Source organism: Anarhichas minor, unplaced genomic scaffold (assembly GCF_050575085.1).
Source record: "Anarhichas minor isolate MPS153535 unplaced genomic scaffold, ASM5057508v1 ptg000136l, whole genome shotgun sequence".
Classification (NCBI taxonomy): Eukaryota; Metazoa; Chordata; class Actinopteri; order Perciformes; family Anarhichadidae; genus Anarhichas; species Anarhichas minor.
Window position 1 is genome coordinate 14,359,731 of NW_027466582.1, and position 27,893 is coordinate 14,387,623.

The 27,893-nt window shown below is 40.2% G+C and overlaps 1 protein-coding gene and 1 long non-coding RNA gene across 2 annotated transcripts; one reads left to right on the top strand and one right to left on the bottom strand.

Moving 5' to 3' along the window:
- Positions 1-892: 892 nt before the first annotated feature.
- Positions 893-27,888, top strand: LOC142941817 (uncharacterized). Its single transcript, XR_012951542.1, has 3 exons — positions 893-6,880; positions 7,265-7,439; positions 27,600-27,888. It is a non-coding gene; the product is annotated as an uncharacterized LOC142941817 (long non-coding RNA).
- Positions 2,236-10,034, bottom strand: unc93a (unc-93 homolog A). The gene is made up of 8 exons (XM_076083918.1): positions 9,758-10,034; positions 8,577-8,758; positions 7,283-7,512; positions 5,534-5,659; positions 4,858-5,069; positions 3,792-3,927; positions 2,759-2,890; positions 2,236-2,528 (listed from the first exon to the last, which is right to left on the bottom strand). Exons 1-8 carry the CDS (start codon positions 9,845-9,847, stop codon positions 2,236-2,238), a joined length of 1,401 nt encoding a protein of 466 aa, XP_075940033.1. The 5' UTR covers positions 9,848-10,034.
- Positions 27,889-27,893: the final 5 nt, after the last annotated feature.

A 27,893-nucleotide genomic window follows, 5' to 3' on the forward strand; every position in this document is an offset into this window, starting at 1 on the left:
TTGAACTCTCAGAACATTCCTGCTCGCAAACACAGTTTCAGCAGCCGTCGAAACGCGTCGCTCTGTAGCCGCCGCCGCTCGACATTCGCGTTCCCGCCTCTTTCAACATGTGTTTTCCTTAAACCAAGGTGGACACTCGCTTTTTATTCGTACAAGTCTGGTTGTGTGAGACTCAACTCTCTCACAATTGTGCACTGACATGAATGACAACACACTAACTTGTGTCGCTTGTCTTCTCTGGTTTGCACACTTCTGTGCTGCCTCATGTGGAATATATGTGCTGGTGATACCAGGATCGGGCCAATGCCCGGTGCGGGTCGTCTCGTTTGGAGTCATTGGAAATTGGACATTTTTATTGTTTTTGTGAAGCGTAGTTGAAAATACGAAGCGTCCTCGCTCGTCATTGGTCCAAACTGGTATTTGCGCACCGCTACGACTCCCCATAGTCCCTTAACTCATTCCTATTGCAGGTGTTCAAAACTGTTCGCTACTCTACGTGAACAGCATGAGTTTAGTATCGGGACTGAGGATGGATGTATTGTTCAGAGACTTTACAAGACGGCTCGTTATTAACTCACCACTCTGTGTTGTTGTTTGGGGGGCGGTAATGCCTTCTCTGGAGAATTTGAGAAGAAATGACCAAGGTTCCACTTCGTCCCATGTACAAATTAATATAAATAAATATATATATATATATATAAATATATATTATACTCATTTTTGTCCAGTTTTGTATATTACACTCGTGTAAAGTTTGTTTTTAAAAGAGGCATCGGAGCAGCTATTACAAGACTATATGAGTGACAATGTTCATCTGGGAGAATTTTATGCATGTTATATTTTCTCTTTTTCTCTCTCTCTCTCTCTGTCTCTTTTAATACCCCCCCCCCCCCCCCCCCCCCCCCCCCCCCCCCCCCCCGTTCAGGTGTGTAACGTGAAATGTAAAGAAATCGACCTTTTCTTTGGAATGTTGTAGACAATCAGTCTCAGGCCGGGTCCAGTCGCTGCAGGGAGTGAGAGCCCTGCAGGCGCATAGACAAACAAAAACTCTTCTTTGTTTGACAATTCAGAAACTCTTTTTATTTGCATCTACTGGAAGTCTAAATTTGGAGGTTTGTTCATTCATAGGTTCGTGGCTGCTCAAGTTTACACACGCACACACACACACACACACACACACACGTCTCTACTACACTCAAAACACAAACACCTCGTGCATTTGATCCCTCTGCTTTTTTCTTTCCAAGGTCAGGATGCCAACCTTGAGGAAATGATGCTTTGACTAACAAATCTATAACATCTATGAATGTGGGAATGCAACACATTGCAATAAAAGCACCATTTGAAATGCAGCATGTTGTCCCTGTATGTTCTTTATTACACCGAATGTATTATTTATTTATTTTAAATGGAGGTTTTGTTGACCTCGGCAGATGATGCTGATGTTTATAATGAACTGGTTTAATGCAAGGAAATGACGACACGTCCAGATACGTATTCAAACAAGCATCACCTGAGGCATTACAGTATGAAAAGGTTTTATTTTTAAAACAAAGTGACACATTTTTAGTGCTGTGACTGCAAATAATTCGTCACAAAACCCTCAAATGTCCATAATTCTTTATGATTGAAATGAAAAATAAATGTTCTGAATGTTAATGTCAAACAAATTAAAAGTACATTTACTCGAGTGCTGTACTAAAGTGCAATTATAAGGTTCTTGTACTTAACTTGAGTATTTCCACTTAATGCTACTTTATACTTCTACTCCACTACATCTAACAGTTAGTCCATAGTTTCTATTTGGATTTAGATTATTAATACATTGTATTGCATTGTATTATTATAAATCAAACTACTCAGCAGTATAGAAAGTATTTAAGATCAGCTCCACCTTAACCAACTCGGATAATATCAGAAATAAATGTGGACGCAAGTACTGTCTGTTTGACAAAAGTGTGTAAATAATTGTTTTACATTTTGGCACAAAGCTTAAAATATTGATACATTTATTTCGCACTTTTCAGCGCTTCAAATTTACAGTATCATTTTCAGTAAGTAGAGTAATATTTATAAAGAACTGAAACAATACTGCTCTGTAGCCATAGGAAATGTTAGTTTGATAATTGCACACATGCACATACAAAAGCCCTGAGAGGCAATACTATTGTAAGATTACAGGCATCTGTATGACCAGGATTTAATACAAAGAAAGAAGAAAACAAACACCAGACTCTACATTGCTGTCTGGCAAACAATCGTGCGCTCATCTTTTTGAATGGTTTCCTTCGTGTTAGTTAGGTAGCTCCCTTCCTCGACGGGCAGGGTGGGATGCTTGTGTTCGTGGTACTCCACTATGGGGTAGGTGATGACGGTCAGCAGCAGAACTGCCATCAGGATGTACAGTTTGTACTCCAGACATATGAAGGTGCTGTAAGCGAAGGCGATAACAAAACCCAGCGACTCCCACATACGGTAGTTGGCGAATGCGGCCTCTTTGTCCCGGGGGAAGAGGATGCCGTAAAGAGCTGCGGGACAGGAAGCAGAAGGATCAACTCAGTTAAAACTGCAGCGCCCATGTGTGCTACGTGTGAATATTGAAATTTTGAAGACGAAAGTGTATAAAGAACAAACTAAATACCAATGATTTTGCTTTACAAGTGGCGAGACTAAAGGGAAGCTTATCGACTGACACAAATGTAAAGGGTTCATTCTCTGGGGAGAATGAATGTGCTCAAGACTGATCTTAGTTTCTTACCGTTGGTCTGAGTTTGCCAGATGGCGTCTGACATACCCCACAGAGCAGGAAACACGAAGAAGACAACCAGATCGTCAGGATGGGGCCTCCAGAACATGAGAGCTATGATGCAGGCGAAGTTGCCCAGCGCGGCTGAAAATGGACGGATATACGTCAGCGGTTCATTCACATCAAGTTTTCCACACAGTACATGTGCGGTTTAGTCTCTATTTACTGGATAATCACATGTAAAAAAGCAGTGGTGGAATGCAACTGAGTACATTTACTCAACTACTGTACTGCACTGTACTGTCACAGAAATGTGACGCTACAAACATATGATGATAATATAGAATATGATGCATTGTTGTAGATTAAGCAACCCAATAGTATATAAAGGAGTTAAACTTAAATATCTACAGTAGTAAAAATGACACAAACACATTAATGGAGCTTTAATATTAATCCAGAAACATCATACATGATAGTAAAACAATGACTTTTTACTGCATAAGGAAAACTTTTACTTTAATACTTTAAATACATTTTGTTAATCTTTTTTTTAATTTTTACTAAAGTAAGATTTTGAATGCAGGTATGTTACTTGTTGTGGAGTCATTGTTCTGGCATTTGGTTTTAGTGTTTCCAGTTTTATTTTGATAAGTTTACTCCTCATGTGTCATGTTTGGATTTACTTCCTGTCTTTGTGTGTTTTCCCGCCTTTTTGTGTTTACCTGTCCCTCATTTACACCCTCCTTCCCTCCTGTATTTAGTCTGTTTTCATTGTCTCAGTGTCAGGCTGTCAGCGTCTCACTCTGTAAATATTGTTTCTAGCCATTATTTCCTAGTTTCTAGTTTTCCCTCTGCTCAGTATTTCTAGTTTTTTTCCAACCACCAGTCTCTTGGATTTCCCTGTTGTCCTGCCTGCTACCCGTTACCTGCTACCTGTTGCTTGACTGCCTTTACCTGCCTGCCAGTGTTTTCAGATGTAAACCTAAAAGGAACCCTTGAATTGCTTTCTTAGGCAAATAATCTTACATAAAAGAGACTTTACCTATGAAGAAGAGCACAGCTCTCCCGGTGTACCGAGCGAGTCTCCCAAACAGAAATGAGCAAAGAGAATTGCTGGCTCCAAAGCACATCATCACGTAGCCAACAAAATGGATCCCCAAAGCACACGTTACATAGTTCTGCAAAGAAACATGGATTTACAAAGCTAGTTATTTATATATCTAACATGACACACATAAATAAATACCTCATACCTAACAGATATCCAGTTGGAACGTTTTTAGAAAAAATGTGATAATATTTATGCAGAGAATGCAGTTAGTGACAGTGTGGGCTCCATGGAGCTCTGGCTGCTTGATGGAGTGGCATTAAGGGGTGGGGCTTAGTGAAAGTTGAATAGAGTGGTGCTTATTTATTGTAATTATCCAAAATATATAGAAAAATCCCATTGGCTTTTTGTTGAAGGGAACTAGAGCGATTCAAACTTCAGTGGTTGGCCTACGTCATCCCTGCAGCAACCACCTGTTGGAGAGTTCTTCTGCCCCTCCGTGGTTAAAAAGCAAGAGGCTACAAGTCATCTAAATAGACGCCACGTGACGTGAAGCTACAAACTGAAGCCCAGCACTTGCTCACTGCATGATCTTCCACACCAACCTGTTTACAGATCTTGTGAGAGTACTACTCCATATGCCTCACGTGATGTCACTTGAGTCTGCGTCGGTTGGAGAGGGAAGACTGCAAGTTTGAAAATAAAAATAAGAAATCTGGGGATGTGCAGTTGGAAAGTAGCGAGCTCACCAGACACTGAAACCTGCTCCTCGTCTAATTAAGGCTTGAGGTTACCAGCATTACACAATCTGACCAAACTGTCTGTGGTCGGGTTGCATTGTGGGTAAGGTAGGCGCCATATTTTGACAAGGAAGAGTTTTAAAAAGGAGTAAAAAATATGAGAGTACAGGGTAGTTTTGGTTGCAATTTGGTAGCAAAATCAGAAAAGCAATTCTTCATGACAAAAGGGGGGAATGACTGCTCTGAGACTTTCACAGAGATCCGGGACAGCATGTACTACTAGTGTGCCTACACTAATTCATCCGTGGAGACCTCCTCACCTTGGTGTACTCCCCAGAGAGGAAGCTCTGTTCGAAGCCGCTGTACATGGTGAGAGGGATGAGGGTCAAAAGCCTCCAGTCCTTCAGCAGTCTGAACGTAGCCAGGAAGGTTTGGCAGAACGGCTCCCGGTTCCCACGGAACTGGCTGGACTGCTCCCTGTCAATGTTGTCCAGAAACACCGCCACAATGAGCATGGCCAGCACACCCACGCCTGCCACACAACAAAGGGCAGACAACGCTGACTGTTGGACAGCTGTGACAGTGTAATATACCTGTGCTAACATGGCTCTGAGAGCGTGCTACTTATTTCTCTAATTACTTCCGGACGGCTGACTGAAGAATAATTTAAGGTTTCTTAATAATGAGAATCTTCACCACTCGTTTCACTGTAAAAGCTATTGTACAAACAATATGTTTAAGGCTCAATGTCTGGTTTTGGTTGGAAGGACAAAATACTGAGACCACACATTACTCTTTAAGGTCAAATTCAATATTTAAGGAAGCGAAATTAAGTGTGCAGTCAGTTCATCAGTAATGTGTGGATGTGTGAACATATATATTGGTCTTTGTGGCTGCCTGTATGTTGGAGGACTTTATTGAAATCCCTGCACTGTTATTGAAGAACATCCCTGTTAAGTATTTGCATTGTGATTCCAAAGTACACGCTGCCGTTACCAATGTAACATCCCACGAGTGTCTGCACCAGTTTCTGAGCAGGTCTGGTGGTCGTGCCGTTGACCCTGATATTGAGGCCGCAGTCAGCCGCTCCACAAGACTGCAGCTGCTCCTCTGGGATGAGAGCTGTCAGAATAAAAAACAACAATGCATTTCACTAAAAATAAATACTCTTCACCAAGACAGATAAAGACAGAAAGGAGCTGGAGCCAAATTAAAATAAAAAAGGGTTTTTTAATGTGGGAACATTGTGTTAAATATTGTAAATTTTGCTATAAAGGGCACATTTTAGAGAGAGAACAATAAATAAATCATCACATTGACAATGTGGGGTCAAGGGCCTATTTAAAACATATATCCTACCTGTGAATAGTTTTGTTATTTAAGATACTAAAACAAACATAATTCAAATATTATGCAACTAAACATTGCAGTAAAGAGCAGCGTTGTGGTCTTCTTCCAAGAAATGCACCTAAACAAGTGCCCGTCATGATATCAACTGATAAGCTGGAGAGCATTAACATCAATAAAACGAGATACAGTCTGGCACACACCCTCTATATTCTCTTTTAAATTGAACCCATAAAATCGTCTGTAAGCCAGCACAACACCACTGAAGGTTTGTTCATAACAGCTACACACATGATACAAGTACATTTACTCAAGTCCTGTACTTGACTGTACACTTTTGAGGTGATTGTACTTCCATTTTCTGTTTTTTTACCCCACTACATTTGTTTGATGACTTCAGCTACTTGACTGATTAATAATATTAAGAGGTACGAGGTATTATTATAGATTAATATTATACTGTGAAATGTCTACTTTTACTTCTTTTGTCAGTGGTAGTTGCTTTTGACTTCAAATATGTTAATTTTGAAAAGAAAATTGCTTTTTATGCAGTTCATTAAACTTGTTGACAATGTATTTCCAATGGCAACAGGTGTGAACCAATAGGCTGTCGGCTATGGGCAGTTTAATTTGACAGGACAGGCAGAAAAGGCGGGACTGTTGACATGTTTGTGACTCTATTGATCAGGCTTTGTGGTTACACCCACTACAGCAGCACCAATGAAGATGGACCAGGAAGTAGTAGTAGCTCTTCAGGAAGTTCAGTGTGCATTTCAGGAGATGAAGGCACGGTCACATTACACATCCGTCCTATGAATATTCAGTTTAAGCCGGCATGACGGAGGAATTCAAGCATGTGTTTCCTGTTTTGGTGCAACCACCAGCCAACTCCAGGGGCCTCAAAGGTCAGAGTTCACCATTGCTCCACTCTTTCAGGGCAGAAAGAAGTTCACCAGAAGACGGAGACTAATGTGACTTAAAAAAAACTCATCCCAGGTAATGTTTCATTTAGCAAATGTGACGTTCACATAACTCTTGGCTCAACTTAAAATATAGAATCTAAGGGTGGAAAAAGTACTCACATGTTGTACTGAAGTAAAAGCAGATATACCCAAGTGTAAAAGTACTCCATAAGAAGTAAAAGTACTGTATTCCAAAGTTTACAATGTACAAAGTATTATCATCAAAATGTACTTAATAGTTTTATTGTCTTTCAGCTTGTTTTGGTTTTTCGGTTGTTTTAGTTCGCAAACTCTAAAATGAACTTACATTACTTGTCACGATTACTTCACAATATTAAGACATAACTTACTGTGCGTATTAAAGCGCGTGGGTTCATTTTAACACATTGATCACAAACATCTCCTCTGCGCGATTCAGCTCCGGCGGTCGTCCTACCTACGCTGGTGTCCTGTTGAAAGATGAGCGACGACATGAGGTTTCCCCACACAGCAGACGACTGGAAGATGAAGAAGAAGATGCCAAAGTATTGGTTGATGACGTCAGATCCTTTCTTGCCGTCCCTGGCGGCCTGCGCGTTCCCGGAGATGGTCAGGTAGGTGCATTTAGCCGACCACAGGGGAGAGCCACCCAAACCCAGGATCACCGAGGTGGGGATGAGGGTGTACCTGTGTGTGAAGAGAGCCAAAGGGGAATTCATTTTCACTGACACTTGGGCGGCTTCATGGCAGAATGAAACAAACAAAACAGCAGCAATAACTGACGGACTGATCTGTGTTGTTTTGATACTTAAAAATGATCATTAGCTGCAACACCGATTTGCAAAGCTATGACTATGTTAAATCATTTCATTCAAAAGTGGACATTTTTTATTGAGTCTAGTTCACAACAACATCACCTGGAAATCTGGCCTAATATAATATATAATAAAATATATAATATTTTGGGTGAACCAACTTCCAAACATGGTCATTATTATGTCGGTGCCCTATAGCTGGAGGTACTTTTATTTGACTTAAGTATATTAATGCTACTTCATACTTCTACTCCTCGACATCTCAAAGGTAAATATTGCTACGACTACATTCGTCCAACAGCTTTAGTTCATTTTCAGATTATACTTTTTCATCCCCTTCCTGTCCAGTGAAAACCATGTACTGTATATCCAGATGTGTTGATGCTGAAGGATGAAGGTTTTCCTTTCTGTGTTAAGAAACTTCTCCAACTTCTTAAGATAAATAAACTCTTTAAAAAGCCTCTAGGATCAGCTGGACAATGCGTCGTCACAAAGCTGAAAACAGGGCTGTTTTCTTTTTTAGATACGCGGTTCTCACAGGACAGCGACTTATGATGATCCTATAGATTATGATTATGATTATGATAGATGATGCATTGATAGATAGTAGATTAAAGTATAAAAAGGACCTGAAACATCTACAGCTGCACAATGCAATACACACATTAATGCAGCAGTAATATTAACCCAGAAACATTATTTACAATAGTAAAACACTGACTACTATTTTACTGCACAATGAGTACTTTCACTTTTAATACTTTAAGTATATTGCTTTGCTGACAGTAATTACTTTTACTTGAATTACTGTTACTTCTAGTGGAATATTTTCACAGTGTAGTATTATATATTTATACACAAGGACCACTCTGTACCCAAGCAATAAACCCAGGCCTGAATGAGGTGGAAGTGCCACTCTTTTGACTGATTGATTACCATCCGGGGTAGAGGTTCCCAAAGGAGTAGGAGACGTAGCAGGTCATGCCCACGACGATGGTCCATTTACAGCCCAGATTTTTGATCATGATGGGAGGCAGGAACATGGAGGAGAGGATGATGGAGGCGTAGATGACGCTCAGAGACACCACGCCCATCCCCTGCTCTGCATTCAGACTGCTCTGCACACACAGGGAAGGGACTCTCCATCAGAGGACCACGGGCCTCATGCAAGAGCAGTTTCTTATTCTCATCCTGAACCTCTTTGGCTTCTGTCTGTGAGGCTTGTTCGTACGACTGGTCCTTGCATGAGGCCCAGTGTGAGTGATGGGAAGGTCAGTTCGGTTCATAATGACAGTTCTGTTGAAAATACTATTACTCCATTTGATTCACGATCGGAGGGAAAGCAGCTTATACACTGATTAAAATGGATTAATATTGAGGTAGGATGTTTATTCTCACCGAACGAAAACTGACTACTGTTTACAAAACTTCTGTAGAAGAGGCTGCTTCAGGACATTTTAATGAGCTGGATGGATCTGGTCGACCCTCAGTATTAAACATTTTGAAGGAATCTAATTAAAGATGTAAAAAGATTGTTATGTAATTTAGTGGGTCTTTTGAAATTAACAACAATAACCCTGTAAATCATGCACAAAGGAGTCATTCTTTATTATTATTATTATATTTCTCCCTCCATAAATCAACCTATTAATAAATCCCTTAAAGCTTCATCATACTTTCATGAGGTATGAGCATTTCTAATGAAAACTGAAAACATAAGCACATTTAAGGGTTCAAACTAACATTTTAATGTGATGAAATGATACGAAGACAGAAAACTAACAATAGAACGTTTACAAAACCCATTCATTCTCATTTTAAGGGAACATCAAACTTGCTTTTTTATAATTATATAAATTAAGTACGATTTTAACGTAATCAGTCAATTGTAAATTATTGGAATTAATAAGTAAAATGAACAAGTTAATTGTCTGTATATGAATGAGTCTACACATGCAAAGTAAAGCTGTGACAGTGTGCACAGAAGCCGTTTAATAAAACTAGTTGTCCCCCCAATGAATGAATCTTTTAATGCCACCATCATACTAACTCCTACATTGTGGTGAACAATAAATCAGAAGTCTTCTATATGATAAATAACAAACTATTCCACTTACCTGTAGACTCTGCAGCCCTCCGTAAGCCGTGAACAGAGACAGAAACCCGACAGAGACCACCAACACATTCTTGAAGTTACGGCTGATCATGGCTGCCTCTCAAAAACCAACAACCGCTCCAAAGTTTATCTTCCTTCAAAGGAAGAAAACAATAATAATAAAAAAAAAAGTTAACTTTAATTTCAGGATGAATGGCTTCAGCAGCTGCTTAAAGTCAAGTCAAGAGCAACTCTCTGCTCAAAATGATTGTGTCTCTGATAAACACACGAGAACAAAGTCTAGCCCTCACACACACACACACACGCACACGCACACACACACACACACACACACACACACACACACACACACACACACAGTGTGACACAGGATCCCTTATCATTGAACCTCTGAATCGCCTCCCACGTGTCGATCGGTTTTGACATAATTCCGTCATATATGAGGCTGCACACCTCCTATCTCCTACTCCCTGCCTTCTTTGAATCCTTAAAGATATCTTTACCATAAACACACCTTTTCCTTATTCCTTCATCCTACTTCTTCCTGGTTCAGATTTACAGCCATATGTTTCTCTATGGCTGTGTTCAGTGGTTGAGAGCAGTGCTGGTGGAGAAAGTATTTATATTATTTGTTTAGCTGTAAAAAAATATTACATAAAAAGTGCATTGCATTGAAAATGTTACTCGGTGTCAGCAATGTTACCAAGTACTCCGTATAAAAAAATATGACTAAACATTAAATTTCTCCTGCTGATAAATGTGTAAGTTGCATTTTACTGTTTTGTAACTGTACATTAATCTGAGAGGAGGTGTACACACTGTTCAATTGGTTCACTTCTGATTAATTAAGAGCATTATTAATTAGAGTAGTAAAGTCAAGAGTACAGTATGTCTCTCTGAATTGTAGCTGGAGTATGACATGACATGAAATGAAAATACTCAAGAAAAGTACATGTGCTAGTAAATGTACTTCCTGGGTTTGAGTAGTATATCACAGTTCTGGTTCTTGCATAGGAGCGGTGGCACGCAGAGCAAAGGTTTATTGCATGTTATATTTTATTTTTTTACAACGGCACCGCCTCATCGTTTTTTACAATATGATAGCTTGTTGTTTGAAAAATGTGACAAAAACACTGCAGTCCACCCTCTGTTATCTCAGCTGCACTCAAAGGGGAAACAAAATACTTCCCTCAGACTGCTGCGTGTGGCCTGTTAGCCTCTTATTAAAAGAGTCAAGGCTAATATGAATATTTTACTAAATGATTTCATTTGCCCAGCTTTCAGGAGATGCTCCTGTAGGCGTGTTTCCATCCTGAAAAAAAGAAAAAAATGGAGCAATAAGGTGAATATTAACATGTGATTGTGTTGAATGGAGAACTGTCTGTCACAGATTAGGACGTGGGTTCAATTCAATTCAATTCAATTTATTTTTGTATAGCCCAAAATCACAAATTACAAATTTGCCTCAGAGGGCTTTACAATATGTACACATTTGACATCCTCTTGTCCCGGGACCCTCACATCGGAACAGGAAAAACTCCCCCAAAAAAAACCTTTAACGGGGAGAAAAGAGGAAGAAACCTGTGGGAGAGCAACAGAGGAGGGATCCCTCTCCCAGGATGGACAGAAGTGCAATAGATATCATGTGTAGAACAGGATAGTGAATTACAACACATTCAATGTAATTACAGCACATTCAATGTATGACAGAACCACGGCAGGAGGCAAGACCTGGTCCAGGTATAACCCGGATACACAGGAACCTGTGAGGCGAGAAAGCACAGAGACTCTGGTGAAGAAGCAGGTCAATAATGTGCATTAATGGTATCGGTAATATGAAATAGTAATGTGAGTAATAATAAAAGTGATATTAGCAGTTGGAGTCAGCAGGGCCATGGTAGGAGGAAGGACCAGGGTCCAGATGAAACCATGCTCCATGGAAACCTGTGAGGAGAGAAAGCACAAGGACTCCGGGGAAGAGACAAAGTCAGTACTGTGCATTAATGGTATCGGTAATAGGGTTAATAATGTTAATAATGAAGATCGTAGTAGGTGTCAGCAGGGCCATGGATGGTTGAAGGACCAGTGTCCAGATAAAACTGCGGTCATGGGAACCTGTGAGGCGAGAAAGCACAAATACTCCGGGGAAGAAGTAAAGTTAGTAATGAGCATTAATGGGACATCAATGCATACAGACAGAGGTGAAGAAGAGGAGGAGGGAGGTGCTCAGTGTATCCTAAGGAAGTCCCCCTGTAGTTTTTGCCTATACCAGTTTGTCTAAGGGCCGGTCCAAGGCAAGCCAGAGCCAGCCCTAACTATAAGCACGATCAAAGAGGAAAGTCTTAAGCCTACTCTTAAAAGTGGTGAGTGTGTCTGCCCCCCGGACTGAAACGGGAAGCTGGTTCCACAAAAGAGGAGCTTGATAACTGAAGGCTCTGGCTCCCATCCTACTTTTTAAGACTCTAGGAACCACAAGTAACCCTGAATTAATGGAGCGCAGCTCTCTAGTAGGGCAGTATGGTACTATAAGCTCTTTAAGATATGATGGTGCCTGACCAATTCGGGCTTTGTAGGTAAGTAAAAGGATTTTAAATTCTATTCTAGATTTTACAGGGAGCCAGTGCAGAGAAGCTAATACAGGAGTAATATGATCTCTTTTCTTAGTTCTTGTTAGTACACGAGCTGCAGCATTCTGGATCAACTGGAGAGATTTAAGAGACTTATTAGAGCAGCCTGAAAATAAGGAAAATAAGGAATATCACGTCCCTTCTCTATGACAACTACGTTTGGATCCGACGTAAACACTTTTGAACAACGCGTCACGCGAACTAGTTCTTTTTGAGCATAACACAACCCAGCTGTAGGGTTATGGACCGGTTAACCAAAGAAGCAGAGTGGTCCAATTAAATTGGTGTTATTATCAAAGTCTGGATGAGGAAGTCCTTTTTACCGCTCATGAGCTCACTCAGTACACTCCTGATACTGGGATACTGGGCTACTGAGAGCTGACACGTTTGGCATCAGGTAACCAGTTTCAAGTGGAAGTTGGACTGTGCGTACGACGCTCCTTGTACCTCCTGCTGTTCTTTACAGCCAAGGACACTGTATGAATGTGGCAGGTCATGCCAGGACGGGAAAATCAGTGTTCACCTTTTTATCTCATTCTGTCATATGTGCTCCATGTGTTGCTATATACTGAGAATCATTCAGAGCGGTTTAAGTTTGTCAGATTAAGTTGGAGCTGTGAGTGTGAAAATCAGGCACAAATACCAGTGAACTACTAAAATTGGCAGTGACGCAGAGTCCGAATGTGAGCAATCCAACACACCAGCTCAATGTTTTATGAAGAGCGATTGTTGTTGAGAGTCATAATCTACAATCATAAAATGATAGTTGCTATGACAGTGGCGTGTGTCACTCTGACAACATCTTGACTTTGGAGCCGGTTACGTTGGAAATCTTGATGAGCGTTTATGCGGATTGTGTAAACTATGGAATGGTTATAATGGTAATGGACTACTGTATAAAAACACAGTGACCTGCCCTCCTGTCCACTGAGTCCACCTGCTGCGGCTTCATACTTGTGTCTGAGAAACTGATGGTCAGTGCGATACCAGTGTTGATATCAGTTTGTTTTTTTATAGACTTGTTATGGACTTCTCCACCCTGTTGTTAAGTTCAGTTGGATGTTCAGTTGGTTGCAATCTGCAGCCTCAGGTCTTGAGCTATGAGGTGTGACACATGCCCCGCGTTACTGGAGCTGCGATGTTGGAGGGTTACAGCAGGTAGGAACACAGGGATGTAGTGTGCTGAGGTGCGGAACTTTTTTGGGTATACGCTTGAAAAGATGGCTGCCGATATGCAATAGAACATTTTCAAATAGAACACGTTTGTTTCGGGACTTTTATAAAAGATCTTTTCAATAATTGCAAATAGCCAATAGCTTAATAACCGAGCCCGAGACCAAGGCGGTTCCAAGTCCAACAACTTTTAAAAAGTGGTCTCAAGACCGTACGGTTTAAAGTGCTGGCTGTCTCAAATGTTTGATTGTAAGAATTTAAAAAACATTTCTGATCCAATTTGTGATCCAATACTCTGCAATATAAGAAGTATATACAGCACGTCACAGTGGCTCGTTCGTTGTCAATTAACAGGTTAAAGAATGATTTTTAGAAAATTTCCAGATGTGGAGTCCGCCTCCTAATCGTAAATGATCTGAAGGTGTGTTCCTGATCCAAATATACCGTTTTGCTCAGCCTGCTAGTATTTATCAGACCAACGGAGGGAGCCAGAGTCCACAAACAAACATTTTTATTGCATTCAATTTATCCAACAGGTAGTAATTTTGCAGATTAATATTTTACACATATATAGATATGATGAGTTTATGACGCATTGTTGAAGATTCAGAGTATATGAAGTAGTTCAAATTAGCTCCACCTCAACACATCAGTAATAATAATCCAATAATACTTTTACTTGCATTTTTTAATATATTTACATTGTTTTATTGTTAAAAAATGATTAAAAAAAACAAATGAAGCCAAAAACTTCAAGATAACAGAGCAGTTGATGTTATTATATTTTAGAAAGCCCTTCGACAACTTTAAAAGCGTGGAAACTCTGCAGCTTCCCCAACGTCATCCTGCAAGAATCCCTATTAATATTCTATGACAAGAAATATTCTGCTATAAGGTGAAGAGCATGTCGCCCCCCTTCTATAAACCTGTTGAAGAAAGATTCCCTTCATTTCTATTTCTTACCATCTGCCTTCCATCACAGCGCTCTGCAACTCCTCGCAGCTCACTCCCCTATGTGTCTCCCACACTGTTTACTGTCTTTTCACTCTTTATTTCTCATCTTGTGTCATGCTGAGGGTGTAACTCCTCGCTGCTCCTGGCTTCTAAATCTGGCACACATGAAGCAGACTTTCCAGTTAGGTACTTTCTGTCGGCTGCATGTGTACAAGCCAATGAGGCAACAATAAAATGGCAACAAAACAGTGTGAAGACAGTGTTTGTCACCAGCGACACACAGTTGAGGGACAACATCAGAGCGGTGATATCCAACGTGCTGATATAAGTGATTTTGCTCTTTATTTTAAGAGAAATAAGAGACATTTTAACCCTTATTTTCCCCTTAAAATATCCCTTTAAGTAGGTTTAACCATAAGTCATATATACAGTTAAATGATTTGTTTGATATATTTGATATTTTGGGGAATGCACTTCATCATTTCCCAGCAGATGAGAAGATTAATACCACTTTAGTATCCATTTGTTAAATATAAGGCCACAGCCAATGGCCAGTTAGCTTAGCTTAGCACACAGACTGGGGGAAAGCAGCTAGCCTGGCTCTGTTGCAACGATCTGCCTATCAGCTCACTTATTAACATCCTGTTTGTTTAATCAGCGTATTCTCATATATCCTATCCTATATCAGAGTTTAATTCATACACTGTGTGTTCAGTTCCTGGGAACATTCTTTTAGCTTGAGTTAAACATCACTTCCCTAAAGGAATTGTAACAAATACATAGATAGACATGAATCTACTGACTTGGTATTTAGCTATCTGAGTCAGTATTGGATTGATATCCGATACCAGTAATGGTATCGGATATCATGGTATGCATGGTATGCATTTCTGGGCATTTTTGGTGCGTTTTACAGTGAATGTCCAGCAACACAAGCTATCAGAGTGCCTGTGCAAGCCCTTAATATGGTTTGAGCAACAACAAAAAACAGCAAGAAAAGATAAGTACAGAAGTGGTAATAGTATGGAAGTTACGTAACCAATAAGTCCACGTTGACGCCTGGTTTCACAAGGGACATAAGCAGCCTTCTTCTGGGTAAAAGTCTGGTGTTTTCATCATCCAAAGTCCGTCATTCTAAGGACATAGTGATATATTGTCAACGCACACCCGCACACATCTGCATTCATACGACCGCCCCTGTGGAAACATTCATACTCTGACAAACTGTGCAGAGAGAACAGAACAAGCACAGCTCAAAGACATGATGTGTGAGTGTGCAACATTCCTTTTAACTTACGACACAACAACAGACATCAGGTGAACGCTCATGCAGCGAAGCAGGCGTCTGATTGGTTGGTTTGATTTTAAATACAGTGGCTGGTTTATTGGCTAAATGACCAAAACATTTACCTATGGGGAGTAGGCGCTAACCTTATTCTACTTTATTCTACACACACACACACACACACACACACACACACACACACACACACACACACACACACACACACACACACACACACACAGACACTTACAGACCCTGAGGTAGAGAATTACAGGTATTAGAGCGGCAGACAGACAGGTATGTCTGCTCTGCTTCAGATATGAGCTGAAAGCTCTGTGAGCCAACCGGCTTAGGGCACTTTAATAATACATAATAGTTTGTGTGTGCGTGTGTTTGTGTGTGTGTGAGAGAGAGAGAGAGAGCGTTAGCCACTAGAGGACTCTGTTGCACACCAATGAAAGAAAGGTGTGTCAGTGTCAGTCACTAACTTTAACATGTTGTTCTCATGTTTCAGCAGTTAGAGCTCAAGAAAGTAATGTGCTTCATCATCGTCATGTAAGTTAAACTGTGACTTTGTTCAACTTCACTATTATTATCCACCATATGTTTCTGTCCGATCCGTTGACGTGGCGCTCACCGCTCATGACAGTTCTTCAGTTTGTTATAAATAAACTGGAAATGTGATCTAGATGCTCAGTAAATAGAAATATGTATCTGTTAAAAGATGTGCAGAGTATGACAAAACGTTACATTCAAATTGCAAAATAGGGAGAATATTTAGAGGATTTCCTGTTTCTTTTGATGGTGATCTGATAAGTGCCTCTATAAAGGCCAGTGAGTGCTGTGAAGGAAGAATTCATTGCTCCAGATTGAGCTGGGTCACACTCTCTAATCCCAGACCCCTACCTGTCTGACTCCTACAGTCATGGGAAAAAATAACTCTCACACGCACTCACTTTCTCCCTCTGTTTTCACACCCAACCCTCCAGCTCTCTCCCACTAAATCCCTCCTGGAATCTCAGACCTGTGTGTGAACCAGACTGCAATCTGACTGATATGAGTTTTTAAAGACTGAGACCGATACTGATCCCTCTGGATTGTAGATGCCGACAGGCTTCCGTGTCTTTAAATCTGACGGCTTTTATGACAAATAAGTTTAAAGTATCCAGTTTTCTTCTCTGAATGAACTCGTCAGCGCAGAAAACCTTCAGGAACAACGATCTTGGACTGTAAACTTCCATAAGTAACAGATAAGAGTACTGATATTTATCATAATCTAAAGAAATACATATACATTCATGATTGCGATGTGATGTCTCTCATTAGAATCAGCTGAGGTTACAGCCTTCCCATCATCAGGGGTGGAGCGCACACACGAGACCACATCTGATTCATAACAAACACAATATTAAACTCATAAATAATAAGAAGATCCAGCCGACCAGACAGACAAAAATGGTGTTTGTAATCAGTAATTATTTATTTGATTATCAGGCGGTGATATGTCCTAATTATTCACTCACTGTTACTGCAAAATGTTTTGGCTGTTAGCATTTACTGCTGCAGTCATTACATTTACCTGCAGTAATAAAGTCTGACGTTATTCTTTAAAGGTCCACATCGCTGCCAAATACAACCGCACTTGCTCAGCTTCGGGTCCAAATTATCCAATATTTTTCATGTCGTTATGACATATTTTCTCATTATCACCAGACACCAAATCATTCAGTAGCCACAAGACACGTTTGTTGTTATGTCATCATTTAATTTGATCTTGTTATATCACGAAACCTTCACGTTAAGACACAAAATCAACGTATCCCCTTAAATATAAATGTTCCTTCATGGATTGACAGACTTGGCAGGTGTGTTTTTTTGTCATGATGTCAGTGAACCATGGCTCCTTTGTAACATTTAATGGCAGCGGTACGATCTACGGCAATAATCTTTTGTTCACTAATTACTGTAATAAAACAATGACCTCAACAACAAAGCAGCTCATATAACTGTTAGCTGGTTAACATTGTAGGTAGCTTAAACAACAATAAAACAGTGAAATAATACTGAATGCACTTTTAGGAGAATAATGAGAAATTTTTAGTTAGTTTGAAAAACTACTAAAAACTTAATATACACTGATATACACACAACATATTATTTAGCTCACTAGGAATGTGTAGTTTTACCGCTTGAGGTGTTAGGTGTCTCTGACTAATGCTGCTGGAATTTACGAGTTAGTTTGCAATCTATTTCATCGCACCATGTTGAAAAGCGCATTCCTTGCCAAGAGGAGAATGAAGAGAGGCCCGAGGTGAAGACAAAGGTGAGAGTTTAAGGAGGACGTGGGAAAAGGAAACCAGCAGAGGAACAGACGCTCATTTCCTTCCAACTGCAACAATGGAAAAGAAATAAGAAGTAAAGTGAGCAGAGATTATAATCAAAGAAACAATACGATTATTTACTCTGTAGTAGAAGAAATAGAAATGATGAAATGTGACATAATGGGATTGTTCAGATGTTATCTCAGACTAACGTTGGGTTGTTTGACGGTAATCAGTGCATGATGGAAGTCCTGCAGCTCCCACACCTACAGAAGAATGTTTATTCATCAGTTTATTTATCCGACCACGCAGCACTTCTATGTGGCGTCCCCGTATCTGTGGCGACAAGACTCAAGTTATTTCGCCTGGCTGCAAGAAATACTTACGCCATGAAAACCGTTTTACATTACTGGTGGTCGGAAGGACCAGAAAGTTCTGTTATACAAAATAACACTAAATCCGTTCACCTCTTCAAGCATCTAAATGTCCTTCAAATGAAACAATCCAAGAAGAGCAAGCCACAGAGGTGGAGAACTATACTGGATTAAACAAACAAGATAATCCTCATCATCCCCTGTTGGATTTAAGGTCACAATGAGCCCCCTCCAATGTTTCCCGTCCTCAGCAACGTGTTTAGCTGGAGGAGTCTATTTCCTGGATGTGATCTGCCTCCATTTGTATCTCCTGACCCGTCGCCTCCGTGATGATGTTCTTGTTTTGTTTTTTCTGTATAATTCCAGGGTTGTGATGTTGTTAGACCAGAAGATGCCACACAGCCTACTCAGGCATTCATTGTGGAAGGCCTCAATCCTTCTTTAATATCAGCATTCATCAGGACCACGTTGGGATCTCACTGAGCAATAGACATCATTTCAACCTTTCCTTTATGCTTAAGCTCTGATGGAGACCAGGATCTATTGGCCACTTATAGCCCACTTTTACACAATATTTAAAAAACATCATGACAAAAGTGCATAAAAACCTGTAAACATTTAACGTAAGCGCTCCACACCCCCAGCGTTTACAGTAGGACTTTATTTTTTGTCATATTCTCTCATATCGTGACAGAGGTTAATACTAGACATCATTCAAAATGTTACTTTTCAACCTTGGATAACCTTCATTTAAACTAAACGCCTATTAAACGTATCTTCAACGTCAACTCGCTCCGTGGGTTGGGATGGCCTCGACGTCGCTGTCACAGAGATAAAACGTAGATTTGGTGAAGTTAATTTGAGAGGAGTGGTGCAAATGAATAAATACACACAGTTATTAATCGACACCGCAAACAAGCATGACATATAGATAGCAGCAGCACAAAGAGAGTTTAGTGCTGACTTGTGAATGTGTTTTAAAGATACATGTTGCTTGGACTTCCAGATAAAACTAACCCATAGACCATCTGATGCCCCTCTGTGTCCCGATAAGGCTGCCCAAATAAGGGAAATCATCCACCACCGCTTAAAACTGGTGCAGAGGTTGTTTTGGTGTGTAGGTTTGTGCTAAGCTAAGCTAATTGCATGGAGATTCTCTAGCATGGTCTTCTTCTTCTAACTCCGCTGCTGCAGTGTGCGTTGGAGAATGACAAGGTTGCCTCTTGTGTTGACTGGTCATCGGCTCTGACTGTTGTTTGTGAACATGTGCTGAACAGTAAGTATGGATTTGCTCCGGTCATTACTACCCCCCCGCTGATCTGATGTTCCGGTTTGATTTAATTAAATACTTCATCGATAACACACTGGGTGGTAATGTAAAGCATTTAGGTAGTAGTCCACACAGGTTCGCTCAAAGGTTATATCGTTATTATTAACAGTGGTAAGCAGATGTAGCCAGATGTTTACAAAAAAATATATTTTTAGTCATTTGGAATACCAAACGGCCTACTTGCAATTTAGTAGTGTAAAACAAGACGAAGACTGGCATAAACAACAACCTTTTCAAAAATACCATCATGGGGTTGAAGAACACATGTCAGATGTGTGCTAACCACACAGCAGCTGCCTCCGGCTTAATATCCGCAGCAGGCAGAGACCGCAGCCCTTTTGCTTTTAGCAGCTGGTATCCGTGGCAAGCTTCACTTTTAGCTTCCAGCCTCTCACGCTGTGTTTAGGTGTCAGGCTCTGCCAGCCGCGGTGACACGTGTGGGGTGTTTCAGCAGTGGGCCAGTCATTAGCGGTTTCAGTAAGAGATGAGCTCATCTTCTGTTGCTGCTGTTCTCCTCACTGAAACGCAGAAATGTCTCGGCGTGTGTCTCGATGTCTGCAATGTGGACTTTTATGTCTTTGGGTGTTTTTAGTTTTACTTTTAGTAATCTAATTTTCCCTCAGTTTTGACTGAAATATTGCAGCATGTAAGGCAGCAACTAGGGTTATTTTTTACCATCACTGTCAGTCTGTCAATTATTTTTAGAAAAGCAGATTAATCCTCTTTAAATAGTCAGAAAATAGTCACAAAAGTTCAATTTATAATTCCCCAAAACCGACCGTAATATCTTAAAATTGCTTGTTTGGTTCCAAAAATAAGAAAAACAAAATATATATATTGAATCTACGGGGATATTTTATTGACATGCAAAAAATACTGTTGTGGATTTTTCTTGATAATTGATTCTTCAGTCAAAATTGGCATCAGATAATCATCGGTCAATTAACTGATCAATTCATTTTCTAATTCTTTCGGCCTACGACACGTCGCCAGTTGGTGTCAGCTAGCTCAGTTGTGAATCCACCTGCAGTCTTGTTGTTTTGGCACCACTTTTCTATTCAGCCAGCTCACTAGCTTTCCTCGCTACTTAATAACTAAATCTTTGTTATTTTATTTATTTGTGCCACTTAGGTTCAGCTGTAACTAGCCAATAGCTGATATTCACTCTCCTTTAAACTCTTATGTTGGTGTCTCCCCACACATTTAATTCTCTCTTTAAATGCTAAATGCTCTATAAAGTTTCCCCAGATAGTTGCCTTCTTTGTCTGCCTTTAAGTGCTGTATCTCGACAAGGCTGAGACATTTTGGACACCATGATTGTTGTTATCCCTCTCACCCGATGTCATGAAAGGTCCAGATATGATGGCAGCAGCTTCAGGCCCCATGATCAATTAAATCTGAAAAAGTGACATAAATAGTCTGAATCCAGCATAACAATGTCATACTTTCGTTTACTTTTTCCCAGCACAATATAGTTGTACTTCAGGAAATGTATTTTAAAAAGGCCTACTTCTGCTTAGACAGATGTTTTTTTGGGGTTGTTGTTTTTGTCCCTGGCAGTATTTATTTGTGTATGCGTCTTGTTTGTATGAGGCCACATGTTGGAAACAGGCTTAGTGTTTTACACTAGTGACAGCCGGGAGTCCAGCCCAAAACATCCATTGTGACTGTGTGTGTGTGTGTGTGTGTGTGTGTGTGTGTGTGTGTGTGTGTGTGTGTATGTGTGTATAAGAGAGACACCAGGCAATCCATTGTTATGTGTTTGCTGACATGGTGCATCATCCCTGGGGTTGCTACTGTTGCCTTCCCAGCAGCACAATGAACAGGCAATGCAGAGATGCTGAGCCCGACACTCCACGGCTTTATTTAGCTGAATGACACACACACGCACGCACACACACACACACGCACACACACACACACACACACACACACACACACACACACACACACACACACACACAGCAGATAGAAAGAGAGACAGGGAGAAATATGTGTGTGTTTGCATCTCAAAAGGAGTTCAGTAAAGCAAATCATTTTCTTCAGTCATGGCAAGAACCATGACAATTTCCCTTTGACATAAATACTTTTAGGCACAAGTTATGTATTTAAAATCTGATTTTAGATTTGATTGAAATGTGCTTGTTTTTCTTGTGCACTGAACGCTGTACTTTCAGGGTCATGTTAAAGCCAGATTTACAAAATGAATTATAAAAGCTTCATCGTTTCATATCTGCTATCTGTTTGAGTTAATGCAGCTTACAGCGAGATACAAGTAAAGTTTAATAAAAGTTATAAGTAACAGATGTTAAAAGGAGTTGTAAGAATATAAGGCCAGTAAATGTGCAGATTTAGAGAGCATGTGATGCTTACTCTGATGATAATGTTGCCATTCGTGTCAGGTCTATAGTCACATCTATAAATTGTCTATTGAAAAATACATTGTATGTCGTTATTCTATTGTGCACATAATGCCAAGATTTGGATGTGTGCTTTAAAAGCTGTTCCCACTATCCAACCATCTTTTCATCATTTTGTAAAAAAGGAGGATGAGTTATGTGGGCTATTCCCCATTTCTTATTCACAGACGAATAAAAGTTCAGATTTTAGACTCTGATTTCTCCAAGTTCATGCTGAATCAAAAATAGCCTGAATCCAGCAACATTTGCTAATTAGCACTAAGCAAGGCTGTTGAGGGGAGACACTGCGATGTTGGAGGGTTACAGCAGACGGCTATTAAAATAAAGGGATGGTGTCCGCTCAGGTGCTCAGAACTTTTTGGGACGAAAAATAGACTAGAGTTTGTTTTGTATGGATTACCTAATTTAGTTTAAGTTTCTTAAAAAAATGGAATTCCCCAAGTCTCCTCTTTCGCACCAAGTAAGTCGACTAACGACTTGCAGATTCATGTAATGACACGGTCCACATTCCTCATATCTTTTTTTTCCATATAAAATATATTCCGACCCAACGCCGACTGCGGACACCTTAATTGAAACGAATCAGACATCATCGTGGTCTGTGATTGTGCACCAACTACTGAGCCTTTTGGCGATTGCCGACCAGATTTTACTGCAAATGTGTTGTACCCCAATAATACGACGCAGTATGAAGCTGTGACGACACTTTATAGCCTCCTTGGGGGAACAATTGATCCTGAGGGGAACATGTACAGTAGGTGTGGAACCAAATGTCATGGCAATCTGTCCAATAGTTGTTACGATCTTCCACTCAAAAGTCAACCTGGTGGATCTGATCAGATCGAAGCTAAGACAGCATCTAATAGTTGTAGAGATGTTTAACCAACGTGGAGTGTAGACCGACCGATGAACGCTTTTACCTCTCAAGGGATTTTACGTATGTTGCACTTCATCCCTGCCAGGTGCCATTGCCTTATCATTACTATATTGAATATGATGTTGGTCCTCCATATCAGAATCAGAAACAGAATCAAAATAGGTTCGGCATCCCAGTCTCAGAAGTCCATACATTTTAGCTGAACAACGTTTAAAACAAAGAGAAGGAACTTTTAATTACCAAGTTGATGACATGTTGTTAACATGATCTTGGGTTGATAAATCAGATTTACAACATTATGTCATGCGAGGCTCACAGAACATGCAGTACAGCGAATGTGTGAAGCCAATAAGAAACTATTATCAAGGTTTAGTGCAAGAAGATCCTCTCCGTGCTCAGTGCTGTATGTACGTGAGGTGGAGATATCCAGAGAGAGAGAGAGAGCGAGAGATGATGAGAAAGGAAAGATCCTTCAGAAAAAAAAAAAAAAAACTCCCATGAATTATTCAACTCTCCTTTTGTCCTCTCTCCATTTATCTCTCAATCCTCTCTTTTTCTGCTCTCTTCCCCGAGCTGCTAGAGACTCTGACAGCTTTATTGTAGCTGCTGGGAGCTCCTCAGTGTGTGTGTGTGTGTGTGTGTTACTATTCTCGTATTTGTGTGAAGCTCAGGGCGTTTGCGATGTGTGTGTATACTGTGTTATAGTGCAGTGGTGCATTGTGTCTCCCCCCCTCAAACTACACACAGAGACACACTTAAAATAGCCTGGTAATTAGACAGGCAAATTACAGTCCTTTCTGCCTGCTTGTAGCTGAGGACTGTGGGAAACGTAGGCAGCTTAAGTGTTTCCTTTTATTGCAGGGATGGCAGAGCACCAGCAGTTTTTTTTCTTCTTTTTATTTCTAAAGGAAGAAGAAAAGGAGGCAGAGTTAGTGTGACTATCAGTGGATTCAAAGTTCATCACGATCTTGGAAAGGAGCAGAGAAGTGCAGGAAATACTTGCTGATTAATTGCTTTTTTTTTGCTTGGTGTTAATTAATTTTTTTCTTGGTGCAGCCACAGAAACAGGAGGCATCGTGGGCGCAGAGGGGAACATTTCTGAGAGATTAGAAAACCGAATTTGACCAAAGAAAGTGAAAAGAGACACAAGTTTACTTTCGGTGATTCACTGGAAAAGTAGAAAGCATTAAGGTAGTGCATGCCCCTCTGCACAGCCATCTAAATACAATAGGGTATTCATAGGTGTGTTTTTTCTTTTGTATTTTTAGAGTCAGCATCTGGAGAATGTCTAAATCCTGTCTGGAAATAAGGATGATTTGTGCAAAGTTTGGTGTTATTAGTTATTACATTTTCTGATTTAGCTTATTGCTGTAGAACCATGGATAGAAGAAATGGCATTAAATGTGGCAGGACTGCTCTGGTTGCAATTGCACAATTTGAGTTATGCTGGTTTATGACAACCACAGCACAGGAGTATGGAAACTAATAATGGATTTATTAAATTTTTTTTAAAGCGTGTTTGTGTGTGCAGAATTCAGAAAAAAAGATTTGATAAACTGTCTGATTTGTGTCCATACTGGTGGCAGTAATGCTTTAGTTGGAGAGTGAGATACTAAAAAGAAATATTTAAAAGAGTTCAATCTTGACCTGGCAATCTGACATACCAATCTCACCACAAGGTCCATTAATAGCTGTCCTGCGCTTTAAATTGAATTATAATCTTAATTTAAAATTTTGATTCCACAATTAAATTAATAAAATCATCCTGATATTTGATGTTCCAGATTTGGTGAAGATGGTGAATGAACTGAATTTGTAGGCGGAGTGTTGGAAAAAAGAAACCTGTATTGGTGCCTGTATTCTTTGGACCATGGCCGACATTTCTTCCAAATTTCATTGAAATCCATCACGTTTTTAAGATACCATGCTGTCTAACACGCAAACAAAGCGTCTTTAGTCGCAGATTACGTATGGTTTAGATATATCGTAAATGTCTTTCAAATGATAGTCCACAGAAGTCCACCAATGGTGGAGGTTAGGGTGGATGGATGGGTCAAACTTATTTCACACATGACTCAATATACAACGTTAACCACATGTAAAAACTGCAACTGTAATCCGGGAGAAAATATGTTTCCCTCAAAATGTAATTGTGAATGCAGTTTAGTTGTACGGTAAGGTCATTTCATAGGAGACAGGATTGCCAATGGGCACAGACCCTTCTTACTTATCATTGAGATAGGCTTTATAATATATGATATGTTGGAAAAATAATCAATATTAATTGCAATATTGAGGAGGGTTATTTCTGTGTCATTCTTCCCAAGTTGCATCAACAAGATGTCTTCTATTCGAGCTGTGTCAGCAAACACAGAACAGGTTTGGACTGGTGTTACTGTCATTGTATTTTATTTCAGCATGTGTTAATTACCTGAACAAACGAGATGCCAGATAGCTCTTAATCCCATTGTTCTCATGGACGGAGCCAATCAGCTGATCCTCCACAAACTGGTTTCTACTGCTTACTCACTCAAACACACACACACACACACACACACACACACACACACACACACACACACAGTCACGTGGGTCAGGTGAGTCCATGCAGACAGGTGTAGCAGCATTCGCACTCTGTAACTTGTTTGTAGTTTTGACATCCGAAACTGGTCGAACTTGCGGCGCAGCACTCAGCCTCATCTCAACTCTTATGCACAAACACCGGATTTGACTCAGTCAGCTGGATCAGCAGTTATTTACAGCGGGAGCAGGTGCTTCCTTTTGCTCTCAGAGTGGTGACTCGTCATTTTCGGTCTAAACAGTATGACACGAATGCGGCATAAGAAAGTTACTCAGTATCTAAAGAGTTTGGAGGGTGGTGTCATTTCTTAAGCATTTGGAAAACCAAAAACACAGGAACAAAAGTGTAAAGAATGATTAAGCAGGGTGTTTATTATTAAGTAGATTGCTCCATAGAGTAATAACACAACCTAGTAGCCTACTTACAAAGCCAAGAAGTGACCTTTATTCTGTTGGGTTGCAGATTAGGTTACAAAAAACAAACCAAAGACCCATTGATGATGCCAGATGTGAACACTTCATCCTGCAGTTTATCACAAACATCAAAAATCCACACATCTGGACATACATGGTTTTCACTGGACAGGAAGGAGAGGAAAAATTGTAATCTGAAAATGAACTAATGAGTACAATATTTGTCTCTGAGACGTGGTGGGATCGGGGTCTGTCACGGTGGACTGGTTGCTGCCGGAGCCCCCGCTGCAGTCTGAGCTTGAGGAGATTCTGGTGAACCTGCATGATTTCGTCTGATTTTGCGAGGAATCCTACCCGGTGACACCGATGACAAACATTGAGAATAACTATATAGAAACAGACAGTGTTCTCGCTGATGGTCTTGTTTACTTATGTAGGTCATAGAGATGCATCAGTATTACATTGAGACTACAACGATAACAAGAGAGCAGGGTATTGTGTGAACATCTCAGTCTGTCTCTCTCTCTTTCTCACTGTGTGTGTGTGTCTGTGTGTGTGTGTGTGTGGGATGACTCAATGACTGGCTTAATAGATCTGGTTCTATAGGGTCCTTTGTGTGTTTCTGTCACAGTCTGCTGGTGACAAAAGCTGACTTAATGGAGTGGTGCTGAGTGGTAGAGGCTGATACACACATACACACACGCACATATACACACACACACACTGACTATATATATGTATATATATATACATATACATATATAGAAAACTCATGACTTTATAACTGTTAAGAAACTCTGGTCTGATGGATTATTCCAAAATGACCTATATGAACATTTTCTGATCTACTGCTCTTCTAGTTAAAGGACAAGTTCACCAAATCACCAAATTACATATTGCTATGCAGCTGTTTTGGGTTGTGTGTGTGCTTGAGGTATCCATCTCTGTATCTTCGCCACTTCTCCAAAAAAATACTGCGTGAAAACGATTGTGTTTGTGCTGCTCAAAGCACTCAAAAAAGTTACTAGTTCAAGCTAAAGTATTTTTTTTTTAAATGTACTGTTAGGTACAATATGAATATCAACATATTAAAATGATTTGCTTTAAAAGCATCTCCTCCATTATGAACAATAGAGCTGATATACACACTGTCAGAAAACACAGTCACTACACTGTAGATCTATACAGTTCATTAAGATAACTCTCCACCAAAAGTCAAACATCTGTAAACATCAGCGTCAGTGCTTGTGTCTGAACATGTGTGGAAGTAGCAACACTTTAATCATTGTGGGAACTGTTCCGGCTGTCACTGTTGCCATGGTCCATTCAATAAATTGACCGTTACAACCGAACAAGGCCTTTGAGTGGTGTGACCTGCTATCCCTGTTAAATGTGTCTAAAACGTTAATGAGCTTTATATTCTGGGTGGTCTGCTTATTGATTCAACAGAGACATTACATTTGTTAACTATATTATGAATATATACAGCAGGGGTAAACAACCTTAGAGCCAGAGACCAGGGACCAGACCAGAGACCAGAGACCAGAGACCAGGGACCAGAGACCAGGGACCAGAGACCAGAGACCAGAGGATGGGCTGCAGTTTGCTGCTGGCTGAATGATAGCTGCACCTGGTTTGAATGAGGACTTTCATGGGAATGACGCCGTTGTGGAGAAAAACACAAGAACTGGCTGAGACGCCTGGCCGTCTTTCCATCTGTTTGGCAAAGGGAGTGTTTGTGTATTAAATACTTTTGAGTACAAAGAAATAAAACAAATACTC

Excerpts from the sequence above, each read along its gene's own strand:
- unc93a (XM_076083918.1), bottom strand. The coding sequence starts at position 9,847 with ATGATCAGCCGTAACTTCAAGAATGTGTTGGTGGTCTCTGTCGGGTTT. Across the intron at positions 5,660-7,282 it reads TCAACAGGACACCAGCGTAG|CTCTCATCCCAGAGGAGCAG; the intron begins GTAGGACGACCG and ends TTATTCTGACAG. Across the intron at positions 3,928-4,857 it reads TCTCTGGGGAGTACACCAAG|AACTATGTAACGTGTGCTTT; the intron begins GTGAGGAGGTCT and ends GTTTCTTTGCAG.